Here is a 20,330-nt window from a genome sequence, read left to right on the forward strand (position 1 = left end):
TGGTCTTCAGGACATTAGACATTTCTACATGTCTTATATAGGCCCTTCTCAAAATTCTGTTACTTGCTGTCTTCAATAAAAAGACATAACTTGAAGGCATCACACTTTGTAATCTAAAATCTTAGTATAAAGCTATAGTAATTAAAACTATGGTCTGGTGTACAGACGGATGGAACAGAATCTAGAACCCAGAAGCAAACCCTTGCATACATGGTCGTGATTTTCAAGAATAGGAAATGACAAACTAGGTAAGGTAGGAGGTTTCCCCTGCCTTTAGAGGCCAGGGCACAGTCCTGGAAAGGGCACCATTCCCCAAGGCAGTGAGCCCTGGGGGGAAACCCTATGAATGTAAGCATTGTGATAAAGCTTTCTCTAATTTACCTTCGACATCGTGAAAAAACTCAATGCGGGGGGGGGGGGGGGGGGGGGACCCTATGAATGGAAGCAAAGTGAGAACACATAGTCATCCCAGATCCCTTCAACATCACAAAAGCTCTCATAGTGAAAAGAAGCCATAGCAATGTAAGGCATGTGGTAAAGCCTTCAGGTTCCCAACTAGTTCTTACAGACATGTGAAAACACACTCTAGAGAGAAACACCATTAATGTAAAGAATATGGAACAGCCTTCATTTATCTCAGATGTGCCGTCATGTATGGTAATCCAGATTGGGGATGGGCCCTAGAAATGTAAGAGGGTTAGAAAGCATTCATTTCTTCCAGTTTATTGTAAAGGATGAAAGGACTCACTGAAGAGAAGCCCTGTCATGTGAAGATTATACAAGAGCCTTTGGCCATCCTAGTTCTTTACAAAATCATGAAGGGACTCCCACCCAGGAGTAAGTGTATGAACATAAGGAGTGTGGGAGAGCCTTTCTTGGACATGTAAGGACGTACACAGAGAGAGAACATATAAATACAGAGAATATGCAAAAGCCTTCAGCTGTCCCTTTTCCTTGGAAAGGCCATGAAAACTCAAAAGTAGAGAAATGTATTGAATGTAAACAATGTAGGAAAACCTTCATGTTGCCTCATATCCCCACAATAATACCATGTGAATGTACACTGGATAGATACCGTATAATTGTCTGTTAAAACGAGCTTTTGAATTTTAACAGATACTTGCAGAGTAGCTGGGAAACTGCACTGGAAGGAAAGAAATCCTATTAGTGTAACTAACTGGTACATGTAAGCCTGTAGCAAAGTAAGTCATATACTCCCCAAAACTCACAGCATTAAAGTGCTATGAACTTTAGACATATTTGGTCATTATCAGTACTCATACATTTTTTAAAAAAAACAAAACTGTTTTTTTAGAATGAGGAAGGGAGAGAGTAGTAGAGAGAAACATCAATGTGAGATAGAAACATTGCTTTCCCATGCGTTCCGACCAGGGAGCGAACCTGCAACCCAGTAATGTACCCTAACAGGTATTGAATGAATAGGCCCTACATACATATATTCTTTTTTAATTGTACAATTGCACTTGAAATTCACTATTCTTTTAGTCAATAAGGATTTGCCATATATTTGTACATACTTACTGTTCACTGTAGAGTACCCCTGTGTATTATTTTCATGTATTTTTGTGTGTGTTGCTTTTGGCTGGGAATTGTGCTATGGAGTTCACATTAAGAGAATATTTAGCCCTAACCGGTTTGGCTCAGCGGATAGAGCGTCGGCCTACAGACTCAAAGGTCCCAGGTTCGATTCCGGCCAAGGGCATGTATCGTGGTTGCAGGCACATCCCCAGTGGGGAGTGTGCAGGAGGCAGCTGATTGATGTTTCTAACTCTCTATCCCTCTCCCTTCCTCTCTATAAAAAAATCTATAAAATATATTTTTTAAAAAAAGAAGAGAATATTTTAGTTTATTTTTCTCAATCTTTGCCCTCCCAGTCCAAAAATATCCTCAAAACCTCCAGGACTGCTTCACTTCCCTTGATGTCGGGTGTAAGCTTTATAGTTGTTCAGAATTCACCATTAAAGATGCAGCATAGGTTGGCTTTTCCTGCAAGCTCATAGGTGTCCACCAGGCAACAAACGTAGACTGTCATGGTTGAGGCTGTTTTCTGAATGGTACACACTGTTCCCTAGATTGCATTTGCATAAGGTCTAATTTGACTAGTAATCATCTTGTCCTGTTGGTACTATTGACTATGATTCAGATGCCACTGTGACAGCTGCAATGGTGCAGTGCCAAGGAGCCATGTGCCAGTTTGCTCTTGTACCACCCTCTGCAGTGAGGGCTCTGAGCCAGTCCTTCCATGTGAGAATCGGCCCTTTCCTCATTGCAGGCGGATTCTGATGTGGGCTGTCACTCAAAACTGAGCCTAATCTCAATATTTTCAGTTATCTTTGTATGTGATTAAAATTATGTGAATTTTTCTTTCTAGTCAATGCTTCTGTACTTTTTAAAGAAATATTAACTGTTTCCCAACCACTCTTACGCTAACAACTATTATGGTGTTTTATTATTTCCCAAGGATGTATTTAATTATCTCATTGTAATTATGTATTTTCAGATCAACTTGTAATCTTTTCCATTTAATCATACAGTCTAAGTCAAAATTATCCTGTGTATACAAATTCAGACATTTTTTTCCAGGAAAATTATATTTTTATTATTTTTATAATACTTGGCACAGACTCATTTCTAATTTGTTCAAAGTATTAAAAACTTCAGTCATGTATTTTTTAGTCTCCTCCAGCTAAGGACCAAGAAAATCACATCTGTAGTAAAACAGAAATGAGATGGAATGACTTCAAATAATAAGAATGATCAGAAACCATAAATGCCTGGGATGTAACAGCAACAGCAGCCTTAAAAGGATTTCTTATTGCATTATGCCTGGTGATAGACTGCCAGAGTGTTTCTCAGCATCTAGAAGCGTTCAGGAATCTGCAGAAGGGCTGCGAGTAAATTAATAAAGAGACTAGACATGAAATATAAATTTGGAAGGCATTTTAGGGAACCAGAGGAGACCTAGCTTCAGTAACCAAGTTCTCTGAATCCCTGGACCCCTAGTTTTTTATTAACACAAATTGCCCTAAAGCAAAGCAGATATACATATCAAAGGTAAGGTTTGGTATACAGTAGGCATTGTCAGGTTGGGGGACCAGCCTTTGGCTCTCCAGCAACAGGCAATAACATGTAGATTTTGAGGTTAGGGGAAATGCTTTCAGCTATTCCAGCAGGCAATAATATGTATCTTCAGCCCTTCTGAAGCCTCAAGGTCCACCAACTTTTTGATGAACTTCTTGCATTTATGACCTGCGGGAATTAGCCTCCAGCAATAGGCAATTTAATTGCCATTCAGGCAAGCAAGAAATTTTTCTGCATTGAATTCTGTGAGGTATAATGAAGTTAATTCTATCTTGGGTGATGATAATCGTTTTTCTTTAGGAGGCAGAAAAAAATAACTTAATGCCAAACCTAAATTGTGAGAAGCACAAATCATATTCATAAGAACAGCAATTGATATTTTTATGCCTTGGAAACCTGTTCTTGATCATATGAGCAAACATGAATGTCCCGCCCAAGGTGCAGAAGGGAAGGTCACTAGAAATCAGACAGTAGTCTGGCCCCTCCAGGTCAGACCTCAGCCAGCCCTCTGGATCTGGTATGGAGCTCCCAGACCTGGGACTGGCCACCCAACACTGAAGCTGCCCAGGCCCCAGCAGACTTAACATCACCAGGACAGAGACTCGGAACGATTATGGTAGCAGGTAAGCCGATCTCCTTTTAATTGACCCTGGGGGCACTTATTCTGCCCTCTCCAAATTCACTGGGGACCCTTGTCCCCGCCTCAGTCTCTATTATGGGGGTTGACAGACTAGTCTCCCAGCCATTAGCCACCTCACTCTACACTGCATCTGAGTAGAGACCCCCTTTATTGACTCTTTTCTCCTTGTAGCTCAGTGCCCATCCGGGGCTACCGGCATCCCCCATAAAGCCCAGTGTCCCTAACAGCAGTCACCTACCTCAGTTTCACTCTCATTCCACAAAGCTGAGCCATTACTGTGGACCCTCAATGCCTTATCTCCTCCATGACTGTCCCCTCCTCTAGACAGGAAATAGTCTCCTTTCTTGGGCTGGCTGGGTACTCTCGCCTCTGGTTTCCAACTTTAGTCGTCATGCAAAGCCCCTCTATGACGCAGTGAAGGGATCCCTCACTGAGCCTTTAGATCCCAAGACCAGCATTCTCACCCCCTTAAATGCTCTGAAAACTGCTCTCGCCTCAGCACCTTCTCACAACACTACCCCCTTCCCAAAGAGCACCTTGCTTTGCTGCAAAACTGCACTTCACAGTCCTGCTGTATCAGAAGCTGAACTCATCATCACCCAAACCTGAGCATGTTATCTCTAAGGAAAAATGTGGCAGTTTTAAATCCGAGTGGCTAGAGGCCTGGAAACAGGCTGCTGAGACTGCTCCCTCCCCCCACCCTCCACCCCCCATACCTTTCTCTCAAACTCGTATGCCTATACATAATTTTCCAAAGTCTTTGGTAACTTAAATACGTTGAAGCATTGCTGGGTTAAATGACAAACATCTGAATATTTTAAAATAGCATAAAATGCTGAAACATTGATTGCTAGACAAGCTTCAATTCACCTGCACTTAGTTTTTCTTACAGAAGGTCCCTTGTACTTTGCTGAATGTATATTTTGTTGATAGAAAGAGGGTGTTTAAAGTGAGTTCTTAAATGTAAATGCTGGTGGCTTACTTTTTGGCTACAGCCGCGTATTTGTGAATGGGTAGAAGTTTTGTGGTGTCCAGTGAGCCAGGACTTGATCACCCCTGATGTCCGAAGGGACCCCTTCTCTCCTAGGAAGCTAAAGCAGCCCCACCCAGGCTCTCTCCTGTTGGGGAAGTCCTTATATCTGAGCCTAGACTTTCTTTATTTCCACCGCTCATTCACAGTCCTTGACACTGTCATTGAAAGCTCCACAGGTCTTCCTGCTGGTATTCAGGCACTTCTCTCCCCTTTTCTAGCCTTCTTAAAAGTCATACACTGCAAAAGACACCAAGTCGGGAATGATCCCGTAATACAGGGAAATAACAAAGCAGACCAGGAGGCCAAGGCAACAGCTCAGAGGAAGCCTCCATCTCCCCAACTCTTAGCTACACCCCATCTAACACCCTAATACCCTCCACCCATCTAACACCCTAATACCCTCCAGAGCAACTTCAGTCCCTACTACTATTAGATCTTGGGCTCCTTAGGAAGATTCAGGGTTAAAATTTCAGGGAAAAATATATCCTTCCCCAGTAACAGGCCTGTGGTATCTTACGGGCTATTCACAACTCTCTACATATAGGATACATTTACAACCTAAAACCCCTCATCACATGCCCTAGCCTAGCCTTCCTACTGCAAGGTATCACCAAAACCTGTTCTACTTGTTACTCAGTATCTCCCCAAGGACAGGTTAGATTAGACCTCCTTCTTTCCCCACCCGTTAGTCAAGGGGCCAAATCCCTGGACCAGACTGACAGGTTGACTTCACTCACAGGCCCCCTATTAAAAAACACCCCAGTATCTCTTAACCTTAGTAGATACCTTCTCAGGCTGGGCCTGCTTTCAATTATCAAATAACTCAACAGGTCTCCTCCACTCTAAACATCCAATGGAACTTACCTGCCCCCTCATCCCCCCTCTCCTCCTCAGCACCAGCCCCAATCCTCAGGCAAGGTATAACAGGAAAATTCCTTAATTAAGTGTCAACTAACTAAATTAACTCTCCAAAATAAAGAACCTTAAACTACTCTCCTACCTCTAGCCTTTATGCACATCAGGGCAATCTCCCCATGCACCCTCCTTTCTTAGTCCCTTTGAACTCATGTATGGAAGACCCTCCTCATTAGGAAACTTCCCTTCCACAGGGACCTCTAGGAGACTGTGTCCCCATTTTAAATCTCATCTGACAATTACTGAGAGAACGTGCTGATCAGGTCCTCCCTCTGCCTTTTACAGGAGACAGTCCCCCTGCTCCTCTACAGCCAGGGCACCAGGTCCTCCAAAAGGAAATCCGTCCATCCATCAATAATTTACAGCCCTGATGGCAAGGCCCTTATCAGGTACTCCTAACTGCCCCAGTTGCAGCTGAACTATCAGGGCGTACCCCATGGTTCCTCCTTCCCCGGAACACCTCTTTCCCCTAAGTATTACAGACACCAGATTGGGCCCACCAGACTCTGTCTTATCCACATCCCAGTGGAAGAGGACAAATGAGTGAGCACCCCGGCAAGTGCCCCCTATGTACTGACCCTACCAACCCTGACTTCCCGGGAAGCCCACCTCCTCTCCCAATACAAATCCTACAGGTCCTAGCTACTGCCCCTCTCCCTTTGCATCAGGATTCTCACCCTTCTATGGGACACACCTCTACAAGGGGACTTGGATTACTATGGGACGAGATTTCCTTCTTTCTAGGTCCTGAACATACCTTTCCCCTCCTTGGGACAATCCTGGCCCTGGAAGTGGGGATTAGCTCTCCTCATCCTATTCGAACCCTCCTCTCCTACTCCCGTAAGGAAGTTTCTCACCTCCACTCATCTCGAACGAACACTTAACCTTACCCATTCCCTCCTAAATCAGATCAATCCAACCTTTGCCAAGGTTTGCTGCCTCTGCCTTTCCCTTTCCTCTTCAGCATATACCACCATCCCTATACCAATCAAGAGATGGAATCAGGCCGAAACCGGTTTGGCTCAGTGGATAGAGCGTCGGCCTGGGGACTGAAGGGTCCCAGGTTCGATTCCGGTCAAGGGCATGTACCTTGGTTGCGGGCACATTCCCAGTGGGAGATGTGCAGGAGGCAGCTGATCGATGTGTCTCTCTCATCGATGTTTCTAACTCTCTATCTCTCTCCCTTCCTCTCTGTAGAAAGTCAATAAAATATATTTTTTTAAAAAAAGAGATGGAATCAGGCTTATAAAAAGGAAAAAGGAACTATATTTCTCAAAAAGTCAGACACCCTTCTAGGTAATTATCCTACAGCCCAGGCAAATCAGGCCTCCCTTCTTTTCTGTGCTTATATTCTATCTCTTACTAAGGTAGCCCCTTCCTCCCTCCCAGTCACAGGTCCTATCACTCTACCCACCCCACTAATCACCCAAGCCCCCATATGCTTTACAAGGTCACAGGGCAGTATAACAATAGGCCATCTCCCATCATCAGCTTGCAACAGCACAGTCAACCTAGAACTACCAAAGGGCCATTGGTTGACTACCAGGTTTCCCCGGAAGCCAATGGTTATTTCCTACAGCCGGACTGTTTTACTTCTTATCCAACCATCCACGCCCCAGGCTTCAACAGCTCCGTTCCTTCCCATTCACTTTTCTCTTGGATAACAGCCCATTCTTGCATTCCTGCCACTTTCACTGCAATAGACTCTCAACCACTCATCTGTCACCCATTATTGGTAATGCCCTGGCGACTACCCTTTTGGCTTGGAGCTCGGAACCCAGAAAAGGAACCTCATACTCTTTTGTCCACCACTTTTCTCTATACCTTTCAGCTCGTCTCCATGATCAGGGATTTTTCTTCCTCTGTGGGGAAAACACACACATACATCTGCCTCCTGATCCAACTGGACAGGAACCTGTTCCCTCATCTATCTCTCACCCAGTGTAGATGTGGCCCCCAATAATCAGTCTTTACCTGTCCCAGTAGCCCATCATATACAACACAAGAGGGCAGCCCAGATAACCCCTCTCCTCCTAACCCTCGGCATCACAGCAGGGGCTGGAACTGCCATAGGGACCTTAACCACTGCTCTGCCTATTTTGAAATCCTGTTTCCGGACCTACCAGAAAGCTGTGGGTGCACAGCAAGGGGCAAAACTGGGAAAGCAAGAACCTGGCCCCCAGGGTAACCTATTCTCCCTTTCATATCACGAGTCAGACAACTTAGACCCCTGAGCTTTCCCTCCCTAAAGATAAAGTTTAGGCCTCAGGTGTATTTCAGCTCCAGGCCCAGAAAAGCAGCCAAACCAGACAAGTGACGCTGTGGTAACCTCAGGACAGCATTTACCTCCCAAGCCACTCAACAGGACCATTTCTGAGCCTTCACCAACCAGTCTCTCAGGGAGATCATGCTGTTGCTATCCCTCTTCCAGCCCACCACTATCGAAGTCCATTCCCTGTGATCTCAACGCCCCCGCCTCAGCAGGAAGTCAGTACAGAAGATAGGGACCTTCCTCCCTATTCCATAAAACAAAAAGGCTGGAACGTTAGGTCTGATCAAATAAGTGAATTGATACCCTCTCTCCTGGTTACTAACCTTTAGGCCACTTCACAATGGACATTCCACTTACTTAGACCACATTCCACTTGCTAAGACCATTATCACTCCCCTCCGGAGTTTCCCAGAATCCGGACCTGCACAGAGAATTCTCCACCCAGAAAAGCCCGCCTAGAGTCCTTTAAAAACCTCTGACTCCCCGTCTTTGGGGACAGGCGCCATTTGGGGGCTCAGCCCATCTGGTCTCTAGATGACCTTATAAAGTTATAATCCCTTGCCACTTTGGCCTTGCGTGTTTCTCCTTTGACAACCCTAACATTGTGTCTCCCAGAAACAGGCCTACCTTAGCATCTCTGTCATGTTTGGCCACTGAGCTGTGAAAGTAGCAAGGCCTTGGCGCAGATGCAGAGCTGCATTTCAGAGCACAGCAGCTGGGCTCCTTGGTCAATTAAGCTCCTTGTTGTGCGGGTCTGTGAGGTGCATTCTCAGAGCCACCTCATCACCTAGCAAGGGGCAGAGCTGGAATTCAGACAGGTCTTTTGGTTCCAGAGACTAGAGCACAGCCACTGCACTAAGAAGGCATCTCTCAGGGCTACAGAGGTCTGCAACAAGTGCTCCTCTATCATGTGGAAGATTTATATGGAGGTTGGCCAGACTGGTAAGGGCCATCAGGCTCCTCTAAGGAGCTGGCTCTTCCTTGTCCAGCAAGTAGTTTTCAGTAAACACACTCCAGGGAGTGAGTCTGCTGTTCTGGCTACGACAGGTACAGGCTACGTCCAAGTAGCTTTGAAACCATCATCCAACTTTTCAAAGAAGAAAACAACTGCTTGACTTTGGGTGGTTTGTGGGGACCAACGCCTTTCTTGCCACCCCTTTTTGATCTGTGTTTCCAGGGGCCCTAGACCTCCCCCACCAGGGCCCTGCACCACTGGCTCCAGCAGGGATGGGGCAGTTCCTGGCCTTGGGGGCAAAGGTAGAGGCACTTAGAGATCCCAGACCCACTCCCAGGGGCTGTCCCACCTGTGGACCCTCACCTGCCAACCCTCTCCCCCCAAACTCCCCCTTCCTGTGTCCATAGCCGTGCCCTGGAAGCCCAGGTTCCAGGCCCCAGGAGGCGAAGGCACAGCCGGAAATGGGCCCTTTAAAAAAAATTATTTAATTACTTAATTTATTTTTGTGTTTGTGGGTTTGTTACTAATATATATGGCTCTTATTAGGTTCTGGTACATTCTCTCTAACCCCATTTCACTGTTAATTTTATTCATGAATGAATGCTGAATTTTGTCAAATGGTTTTTTTGTATTCATTAGTGTGATTATATGACTTGTTGTTATTGTTCATGTGGTGTATCAGGTGATTGATTTGAGAATGTTGAAGCTACCTCGCATCTGGGGAATAAATCCCTCTTGACCATGGTATGTGATCTTGTTAACTTATTGCTGGATTGGTTTGCTAATATTTTGTTGAGGATTTTTGCATTCTGTGTTCATCAGAGATATTGGCCTGTCTATTTTGCAATCAGGATAATGCTGGCCTCATAAATGGAGTTTGGGAACCATTCCTTCTCTTAATTTTTTGGAATAGTTTGAGAAGGATAGGTGTTAATTCTTTTTTTAAACTTGGTGAGATTTTCCTGTGAAGCCATTCAGTCCAGGGCTTTCGTTTGTTGGGACTTTTTGATTACAGATTCAATTTTATTAGCAATCGTATGTCTATTCAGATTTTCTGTTTGTTCTTATTCAGTCTTGGAAGATTGTATGTTTCTTGGAATTTATCCTTTTTTCTAATTTTTCAAATTTGTTGGCATTTCGTTGTTCGTATTATTGTCTTCTAAGTTTTTGGATTTCTCTGGTGTCATTGTCACTTATCTTCTTTCATTTCTAATTTTATGTATTTGGGTCCTATCCCTTTTTCTTATGACTCTAGTTAAAGTTTTATTAATTTTGTGTATTTTTTTTCCAAAGAATTAGCTTTTGGTTCCATTGATCTTTTATAAATTTTTAGATCCTATTTTATTGTTGCTTATTAATTTTTTAAAATAAGGTTTTATTGATTTTAGAGAGTGAGAAAGAGATGGGGAAGAGAGAGAGAGAGAGAGAGAGAGAGAGAGAGAGAGAGAGAGAGAAAGAAACAGGGGGAGAGAGAGAGAGAGAGAGAGAGAGAGAGAGAAACATAGATCTGCTGCCTCCTGCATGCCCCCTGCTGGGTTTCAAGCCCTAGCAACCTGGACATCCTGGCTTGTTCCCAGATTGGGAATTGACCAAGGATCTCTTGGTACATGGATCGATGCTCAAAAATTGAGTCACAGTGGCTGGGCTACTCATTTCTTTATTATTTCCTTTATTTGTTGTTGTTTTTCTAGTTTCTTTAGGTGTAAGGTTAGATATTTTTCTTCTAAGGTTAAAAGTGGAACTCTTTGGCTGTAAAGATCATCTTGTAGGGTGAGTCTTGAGACCTCATGGTTTCCATGGTGCAGGTGGATGCAGCGACACTAAGTCTATTCTGCCCCTAGTGTTTGTCATGATGGAGACTACAGGAACCATCTCCTCTTACCCCTTAATGTATCACCAATGGATTTCATGAAACACAATTGAATCTTCTCTTCTGATTGTAACATATAAAACTAGAGGACTGATAGATGACATTCGTGCAAGAGTAGGCCTTCCTTTCCCCGGCTGCTGGCACCAGCTTCCCTCTGGCAACTGGGACCCGGGCTTCCCTCACAGCCCCGACTTTGTCTGAAAGGACATCTGGTCTAATTAGCATATCATGCTTTTATTATTATAGATAAGGTACAAAACTGCCATTCTCCAGAACAATATCTCAATCCATTGACATTTTGCTTCCTGACAATAAACTAACAAAAATTCTTGTGAGGTTTGAATGATTCTTACATTGATGGAACCCAGTTTTCAGATAAATCTCATTATTGCTGGATTAAGCTGTGTAACTGTGCTGGCAACAGGAATGGCACCAGGTGTCTGACTGGGCTTAGAACAAATGTGGGTTCAGCAGCCTGGGTACTTGGGTTCTGGCTAGAAAAGAATTCAGTGTAAGACCCAAAGAGTAAGAGAACATTTACTGGGTAAATTACAGAGGGAGGAGAAGTAAGTCTTAGAAGAAATGGGCTTAGGAAAGGCATTAAGGAGGTAAAGAAAGTGCCCTTGGAGCACAAGCTAATGGTAACCTGCCTGGGGGAGGAGGAGAAGGAGGGGAAGGGAAAGGTACAGGTGTGCTCCAGGGAGGGAGAGCGTACTGGGTCCTGATTCCTAAAGGTTTTAAGGGTGGAGATTTCAGGGGAGGTCCCAGGGGAAGAGCTGAATGGAATATTCTGTAGCTTTCCAGGTGTGTCCATTCAGGGATGTGGCCTCCACTGATGGATTGGTCGGCACCAAGACAGGGGTCATTATTCAATGCAGCTGGTCCTGATGTCAACCCTGGCATTTTGTTGCTTATCTGGGCCTGGTGCTAAAATACAACTGAGCCATAGATGTTATCTCTAGGGAGGAAGATCAGGGGGTCCAAACCGCAGGACCAGAGATCTGCTAGAGGAGGAAAAGTCACCCTGGGGACAAGGCCCCACCCTACAATTGGTTGCCCATTGCTGGACACCTGGGCTCTCCTCCCTGGTGACCTCTGTGCCTGACCCATCTCCTTGATCTGGGTAGGTCTGTGGAACTGCCCACAAGACAACCACAAGTAAGTGGTGGCTCATGGCCTCAGAGGAGCATGACTGAATCACCTGTGGGAACACATTTTTTCATGTGAAAAAAGATTTCTAAAGTTAACCATTCTAGGGGAGAAACCAAGATGGCGGCATAGGTAAACACCGGAGTTTGCTGCCTCAAACAACCACTTCAAAAATACAACTAAAAGATGGAACAGACATCATCCAGAACCACAGGAAGGCTGGCTGAGTGGAAATTCTACAACTAGAAGGAAAGAGAAAAGCATACCGAGACTCAGAGGAGGCGCAGCGCGGAAGTAAAATGCTAAGGTGCGGAGGTGCATGCAGAGAGGGCTGGTGGCTGAGGGCGCGATTGTCGTTTTCAATCAGGAGGGAGTCTCAGGCTCTGAGCTCCAGTTCCGGGTGAGTCTCTAGGGACCCAGACTCATACGGGAAAAGCAGGACTGTCTGCCATCGATCAGAACTCGAGGGCAGCTTTCTCTCCTAGGGGCTTGCAGCAATTACCGGGACAGTGAGAAGCAGAGCCTCTGAGGGCTGGACTGAGAGCAGCCATAACTGCTAGCTCCGCCCTGTTGATCCCATGGGACCCGTCCCGCCCAAGCCCTGCAAGGAGACTTTTGCTGGATAGCCTCAGGCAAAGGCTAGATTAGCACCTCCCTAGAGATCCAGGAGCCAGGAATCCCAGAGGTCAGAGTGGGACCATCCAGTTTGCAGCTCCGTGGAACCATAAAGGACACACTCAGGGGGCAGACTCAGTGAGCACCAAAGCCCCATTGAAGCAAGTCTTGCCCCAGAGGGGTGTCTCCAGCACAGAAGTTCTCCCACTGCAGACACAGCTGATTCTCACAGCCAACTGGCCTGGAGGTCAATTCCTCCCAGTGATACCTACAACAATCAAGGCTTAACTACAACAAGACTGTGCACAAAGCCCACAAGGGGGTGCACCAAGAGTGTCCTCCTCAGGTAATTGGGGAGGCTGAACCACTGGGCCCTAGAGGACACTCAGCACAGAAAACCACTTTATCAATATAGGGAAGCATAAAAAATGCGGAGACAAAGAAAAAGGACACAAATGACAGAAATGGAGGAAAGCAAACTACTGGATATAGAGTTCAAAACCACACTTTTAAGGTTTTTCAAGAATTTTCTAGAAACTGCCGATAAACTTAATGAGATCTACAAGAAATCTAATGAGACCTTCAAGGTTGTGATAAAGGACCAACTAGAAATTAAGCATACACTGACTGAAATAAAGAATATTATACAGACTCCCAACAGCAGACCAGAGGAGCACAAGAATCAAGTCAACGATTTGAAATACGAAGAAGCAAAAAACACCAAACTGGAAAAGCAAAATGAAAAAAGAATCCAAAAATACGAAGATAGTGTAAGGAGCCTCTGGGACAGCTTCAAGTGTACCAACATCTGAATTATAGAGGTGCCAGAAGGAGAGAGAGCAAGATATTGAAAACCTATTTGAAGAAATAATGACAGAAAACTTCCCCTACCTGGTGAAAGAAATAGACTTACAAGTCCCGGAAGCGCAAAGAACCCCAAACAAAAGGAATCCAAAGAGGACCACACCAAGACACATCATAATTAAAATGCCAAGAGCAAAAGACAAAGAGAGAATCTTAAAAGCAGCAAGAGAAAGACAGTTACCTACAAGGGAGTACCCATACGACTGTCAGCTGATTTCTCAACAGAAACTTTGCAGGCCAGAAGGGAGTGGCAAGAAATGTTCAAAGTGATGAATGCCAAGAACCTACAACCAAGATTACTTTATCCAGCAAAGCTATCATTCAGAATTGAAGGTCAGATAAAGAGCTTCACAGATAAGGAAAAGCTCAAGGAGTTCATCACCACCAAACCAGTATTATATGAAATGCTGAAAGGTATCCTTTAAGAAGAGGAAGAAGAAGAAAAAGGTAAAGATACAAATTATGAACAACAAATACACATCTATCAACAAGTGAATCTGAAAATCAAGTGAATAATCTGATGAACAGAATGAACTGGTGATTATAATAGAATCAGGGGCATAGAAAGGGAGTGGACTATTCTTGGGGGGGAAAGGGGTGTGGGGGATGCGGGAAGAGACTGGACAAAAATCGTGCACCTATGGATGAGGACAGTGGGTGGGGAGTGAGGGAGGAGAGTGGGGTGGGAACTCAGTGGAGGGGAGTTATGGGGGGAAAAAAGAGGAACAAATGTAATAATCTAAACAATAAAGATTTAATTAATAAAAGAAAATAAAGGAAGCGATTTCATGGGGAAAAAAATAAAGTTAACCATTGTAAATGCACAGAAGTCACTTTTCATGCTGGAAATGATGGCTTATTTCTGGTTTCAATGCTCTTTGGGAATCTGGCAGTAGTTCTGGAAGGATACCACCCTAAGGCATCCCTGATCCCTGATCCTGTGCACCTTTTTGCCAAATGCCCACGTCAGACTCCAGTTGTCAACAAAGATGAAAATGGAGCCAGATTCCTTAGGTGCCTTTTCAGTGTGTGTGTTTGCAAGGAAGGACCACTGTTCCCTGGGACTCTCAGCGCTGCCTCTCAGTGCAAATGTCCCTGGACAGGAGATCTGGCTGCTTTGGGCTCAGATCTGTCCACCTCAGGCGCTAGGGGGCGTGTGATGCGTAGTGTGGGTCACCGGAGCTGGGTGCCAGGTGGGTGGGGCTATCCTCTGCTCCTACGCGGAAGTTCAGTCAGATCTCATCTCCCTTGTTCTGTCCTCATCTGCGATCTGTAAGGTGGTGGGAGCTGCAGGCGGACTCGGGAGGCCCAGGAACCAGAAATGGTGAGTGTGCGGCCGGCGCGGGGACGGGGGGAGGGGCGGGTGGAGCCGCCGTGGCGGGGCCGTCTCCCCACGGTCAGGTCCGGAGCCTGCGGACCCGAGGCGCCGGGGGCTCCGCTGAAACTGCAGGCTCCTTGGGCTCGCAGGTTGGGGCCCAGCCGGGACCCGGGCTTCCAGGGTGTCCCCGCGGCAGGGCCTTGGGCTGCGGAGCGCGTCTGGGCAGCTCTGCACCCGCATCCCCGCGGCTCCGCAGTCGGTGCGGGGACCACGGGGAGGGTCATGGGGACAATGGTGACTCGGTCCCCGCGGTTCGTGCACGGGAGGAGCTGTGGTCTGTGGGGTCTCCTGTCCCTCCTTCTCCCCAGAAGGACCCCGTTTTCTCCTGAGTTTTGATGTTTGTGGAGCAGGCTCTCAAGTCCACCCTCTGTCCCCCAGGCCTAGCTCTGCAACAAGTGCCTGCATTTCCAGTCTCTCCCCCGAATCCTAACCGCCATCTTCCCTTCTCTGAGTCACAGCTTCTTTATCAGCTATTTGTTTTGCGGTGCTTTTCAAACTGTTAAAAACAAATTCAGCTGAGTGAATTGGAAGGTTTAATTGGCTTGATTCCCGTTCACGAAAAGGGCCGAATCCCATCTAGGAAATAGAATCTCGGAGCAGCAGTTCACAATGGAAGGCGTTTACAACAGGCAGAAAGGAAGTGGCTTTGAGAGGTTATTAGTGAAAGAAAAGAGGGGATTGCTTCAGGCAGGGTCACCCTTCCTTAGGGGAAGGAACAGCAGGAGTCTTTAGACAGATGAGTGTGGAACAGCAAGTTGCAGAGTGACTGGGTTAAAACTTTACTCCTGGGAGAGGTGAAACTGCAGTTACCTACAGTCCTGCACCCCTGAACCTGGGGAGGACATCTGGAGGCAGTTTTGTTGTTTTCAGTTCTCTTACAAACCTGCATGGTGTAGCCTGCTACACACCTAGGCCATATGGTGTAGCCTGTGGGTTCTAGGCAACAAACCTGTACAACATGCTTCTGTACTGAATACTGTAGGCAATTGTAATGCAATGGTAGGAAGCATTTATGAAAAGGTGCAGTAAAAATGTGGTGTGCAAGGTAGGAAATGGTACATCCGTGTGGTGCACTGACCCTGAATGGGCTGTAGGACTGGAGGCTGCTCTGCAGGAGTCAGTGATTGGTGAGTGAATATGAAGGCCTAGGATGTTACTGTGCACGACTCTAGACTTTATCACACTGTACACTTAGGCCAGGAAATTTACAAAAAATCAGATTCAATCAAGCCCAGGAGGCAATGATGCAATCAAAAGGCACAGTCAACACAAGACCTGTGAGGCTGCTGCCCGCATAAAACAGCATACTGCTTCACAGCAAAGTTTTCTTTAAGTAGAAAGCACACAAAGATAAAGAGGATAGTATAGCAAATGCATAAACCAGTTTCTCATCATCAAATATTCTATGTAGTGACCGTAACTGTGTGTGCTGGACTTTCATAGGACTGGCTGCACAGGGAGCTTGTTTACACCAGTGTCATCATAAACATCTGAGTAATGCATTTCCCTATGACATTGTGATGGGTGTGACATCACTAGGTGACTGCAGTTTTTCAAATCCACTGTGATCTTTTTTTTTTTTTTATATAGAAAGGTGTAAGGCACAGCTATAGGGTTAATCCTCTGACTGACCTGTTGGCAAAGCCACAAACAAGTTTCAGCTTAGAGGGCACAGTCCTGTTAGCATAGTTGGGCTTGACCTGATGATGCTCCCTGGATCCTTTCTGGGTAGCTAATGGGCTGTGGGAGGTGCAGCTAGTGCTGCCAAAACAAGTGAAACTCATAAGAACACTGTAACTGTGGTGACCACTACCTTGTTTACCTCTGGCTATAAAATAAAGGCTCAGCCTCCGGCTGGATCTCTCTGTGGCCTCAGCCAGGCACAGGAAGATGCACCTACCCAGCTTATTCTCTTTGTCTGTCATTTCTTCATCCTTCACTGCCCTCACTCAGGCTTTCGAACCCTTGGCTGAGCTGACTGGGCACAGAAAGGATTTTCTTTTTTTTCTTCTTCTTCTTTTTTTTTTAATATATTTTTTATTGACTAAGATATTACATATGTGTCCTTATCCCCACGGGATTTTATTTTTCATTAAGTTACAATTGGCATTCAACATTATATTAGTTTAAGGTGTACAGCATAATGATTTGATATTTGTATGTAATGCGAAGTGATCATCACAATAAGTCTAGTTAGCATCTGTGATCATACATAGTTACAGAATATTTTTTTCTTGTAAAGAGAACTTAAGATTTACTCTTAGCAACTTGCAAATCTGAAATACAGTATTACTAACTGCAGTCACCACTCTGTAAGCTGTATTTCCATGACTTATTTTATAACTGGAAGTTTGTGCCTTTTGACACCCTTCATTCATTTGACCCCCAGCGCACCCCCGTACGCCATTACTGCAACCTCTAGCAACCATCAGTCTGTGCTCTGTATCTATGGAGTTGTTGTTTTTTTTAAAAATATATTTTATTGATTTTTTACAGAGAGGAAGGGAGAGAGATAGAGAGTTAGAAACATCGATGAGAGAGAAACATCGATCAGCTGCCTCCTGCACACCCCCTACTGGGGATGTGCCAGCAACCAAGGTACATGCCCTTGACCGGAATCGAACCTGGGACCTTTCAGTCCGTAGGCCGATGCTCTATCCACCGAGCCAAACCGGCTAGGACTGGAGTTGTTTTTTTAAAGATTCCACAGATAAGTGAGAACACATGACATTTCTCTTTTTCTAACTTATTTCACAAAGCATCCTGCCCTCAAGGTCCATGAATGTGTTGTTACAAGTGGCAGAATTTCTTTTTCTAATGGCTGAGTAATACAGTAATAGTCCTCTGTGTGTGTATGTGCACCATTTTCTTTTTCTTTTTTTTAAAGTATTACATGTTGTCTCCTTTTTTCCAGATTGACCCTGCCCCCTGTCACTCTCTCCCCCCAGGGCAAGCCCCAGTGTCCATGTCCATTGGTTATGCTAATATGCATGCATACAAGTCCTGTGGTGGATCTCTTAACCCTCTCCCCTCCCTTGCCTTCTCTCTGAGGTTGGACTGTCTGTTCAGTCTCTGGATTAATGTCTGTTCATCAGTTCTTGTTCATTATTTCCTGCATATGAGTGAGATCATGTGATATTTATCTTTCTCCAACTGGCTTATTTCGCTTAATATAATGCGCTCCAGGTCCATCCATGCTGTTGCAAATAGTAAAAGTTCCTTTTTTATAGCAGTGTAGTAGTCCATTGTGTAGATTGTAGATGTACCACAGTTCTTGAATCCACTCATGCACTTAAAGGCACTTAGGCTGTTTCCAAATCATGCACCATTTTCTTTAAAAAAATTTTTTTTAAATTCTCACCCGAGGATATTTTTCCATTGATTTTTAGAGAGAGTGGAAGAGAAAGGGAAAGACAGAAATATTGATGTGAGAGAAACACATCAACTAGTTGCCTCCTGCACGTGCCCCGACCAGGGCAAGGCGGGGGAGGGCCTCTTGCATCCAAGGTATGTGCCCTTGATCAGAATCGAACTCGGGACCCTTCAGTCCACAAGCCGACGCTCTATTCACTGAGCCATACTGGCTAGGGCTTAAATTTCTTTTTCAATAAGTCAACACAATATGTTAGTTTCCAGTGTCAACATGGTGATTAGACATGTACATAAGTTACAAAGTTGAATACTCATGAGATATCACACATGGTTAATAGAATATTATTGACTATATTTCCTGTGCTGCACTTTACATCCCCCTGACTATTTTGTAACTACCAATTTGTGCTCCCTTTCTGTTGTTGTTGTTTTTGTTTGTTAATCCTCACCCGAGGATATTTTTTCTTTTTTAAAAAAATATATTTTATTGATTTTTTACAGAGAGGAAGGGAGAGGGATAGAGAGTTAGAAACATTGATGAGAGAGAAACATCAATTTAGCTGCCTCCTGCACACTCCCTGCTGGGGATGTGCCCACAACCAAGGTACATGCCCTTGACCGGAATCGAACCTGGGACCTTTCAGTCCGAAGGCCAATGCTCTATCCACTGAGCCAAAGCGGTTAGGGCCCGAGGATATTTTTCCATTGATTTTTTAGGGAGAGTGGAAGAGAGAAGGAAAGACAGAGAGAAACATTGATGTGAGAGAGAAACACATCAATTGGTTGCCTCCTGCAGGAGTTCCTACCAGAGCTGGGCCGGGGAGGGGCCTGCAACCAAGTTACAGTCTCTTGACCGGAATCAAACCTGGGACCCTTTGCTCTGCATGCAGATGCTCTATCCACTTAGCCAAACTGGCTAGGGCTTGTACTTCCATTTTTTTTTTTTTAAACATATCAGTTGTTTAATCGGGTTCTCATAAGAAATTCAGAACACCGGTTTGTGAGGATAAAGCCCACTGGTGAGAGCGAACAGAGAGCGGAGGTAGCCCTGGAGCTGAGGAACAGCTTTGATTTTTGGCAGAATTTGTGAGTCCACAGCTTTCTGGTCAACCTTGCGCTGTTCTGTAATCTCGTATTTCTTTCTCTGTGTCGAAGATCTCACCCTCCTGGTGTCTGGGCTTGCGCAGCTGCTGCTTCTTGAAGTAAGCATCACTGAGATGTTTGGGGATTTTCACAACACTGATACCAATTTTGGTGGAGGTGGCGATGACAGATTTCTGGTGTGTTCCACAAAGAGGAACTCGACTGAGGGACAGAGGTCCAGTCACAAGTAGCAAGCCACTGTCCAGCTGCTTCAGGAAAGCCACCCTCTTGCCTCTGTGGCGCCCAGTGAGGATGATCAGAATGGTCCCAGGAGTGATGCTGGTCCACAGTCTCCTCACATGCTGACTGAAGGGTTTCTTGCCATGGCTCAACGGCTTTCGAAGGCACATCTTCAGTAGGATAATATCTAGGCATTTTGCGGAGTTTAACCACTCAGGTAACACCATTCATTTTTTTTTAAGGGTATTGGATTTAAAATATATATATTACTGATTTTTTTTTTTTACAGAGAGGAAGGGAGAGGGATAGAGAGTTAGAAACATCAATGAGAGAGAAACATCGATCAGCTTCCTCCTGCACACCCCCTACTGGGGATGTGACTGAAACCAAGGTACATGCCCTTGACTGGAATCGAACCTGGGACCCTTCAGTCCATAGGCTGACGCTCTATCCACTGAGCCAAACCGGTTAGGACGGGTACCACCATTCTTGTCGCCACCAACTGGTTTTGTGACAGTAGCAAGAACTTTCTCCTTCTTTTTCTTTTCAATCCTGGATTTAGGGGCCGAATACTTCTTGTACATGGCCTTTCTCGAATACATAGCCGCCCAGGGGTATCTGCCAATTCCTCTGACGAGGACTGGGTTTCGGCTGCAGTGGGGCTTCCTCTTCTTAGTCGCCTTAACCTTCCACCGGCATCCGCCTTCTTGGCTTCAGGTTTCTTCTCCTTAGTATCTGGCTTCTCGGTTTTCTTTTCACCTGCCATCTTGCAAGATGGGAAAGAAAGCTACTTCCGTTTTTTTGTGTTTTTTTTTTTTTAAATATATTTTATTGATTTTCTT

At 45.2% G+C, this 20,330-nt stretch overlaps 1 protein-coding gene, 1 long non-coding RNA gene and 1 pseudogene across 3 annotated transcripts in view; 2 read left to right on the forward strand and 1 right to left on the reverse strand.

Moving 5' to 3' along the window:
* The first annotated feature begins 477 nt into the window (after positions 1-477).
* LOC132235012 (uncharacterized) overlaps positions 478-20,330 on the forward strand; it is a 41,467-nt gene continuing 21,614 nt past the window's right edge. The window contains exon 1 of the long non-coding RNA XR_009452965.1: positions 478-547. This is a non-coding gene — a long non-coding RNA (uncharacterized LOC132235012). The remainder of the gene's footprint in view (positions 548-20,330) is intronic.
* Positions 14,611-20,330, forward strand: part of LOC132235002 (zinc finger protein 791-like) — a 115,730-nt gene continuing 110,010 nt past the window's right edge. For both annotated transcript variants that reach the window (XR_009452964.1, XM_059696688.1), the window contains exon 1: positions 14,611-14,739. Coding sequence is in view for 1 of the 2 variants with exons in the window: in XM_059696688.1 (XP_059552671.1) it covers positions 14,737-14,739 (3 nt within the window). In the remaining variant the exon portion in view is untranslated. The remainder of the gene's footprint in view (positions 14,740-20,330) is intronic.
* LOC132234991 (large ribosomal subunit protein eL6-like) lies at positions 19,100-20,254 on the reverse strand (annotated as a pseudogene).

The sequence above is a fragment of the Myotis daubentonii genome, chromosome 5, assembly GCF_963259705.1.
Source record: "Myotis daubentonii chromosome 5, mMyoDau2.1, whole genome shotgun sequence".
Taxonomy (NCBI): domain Eukaryota; kingdom Metazoa; phylum Chordata; class Mammalia; order Chiroptera; family Vespertilionidae; genus Myotis; species Myotis daubentonii.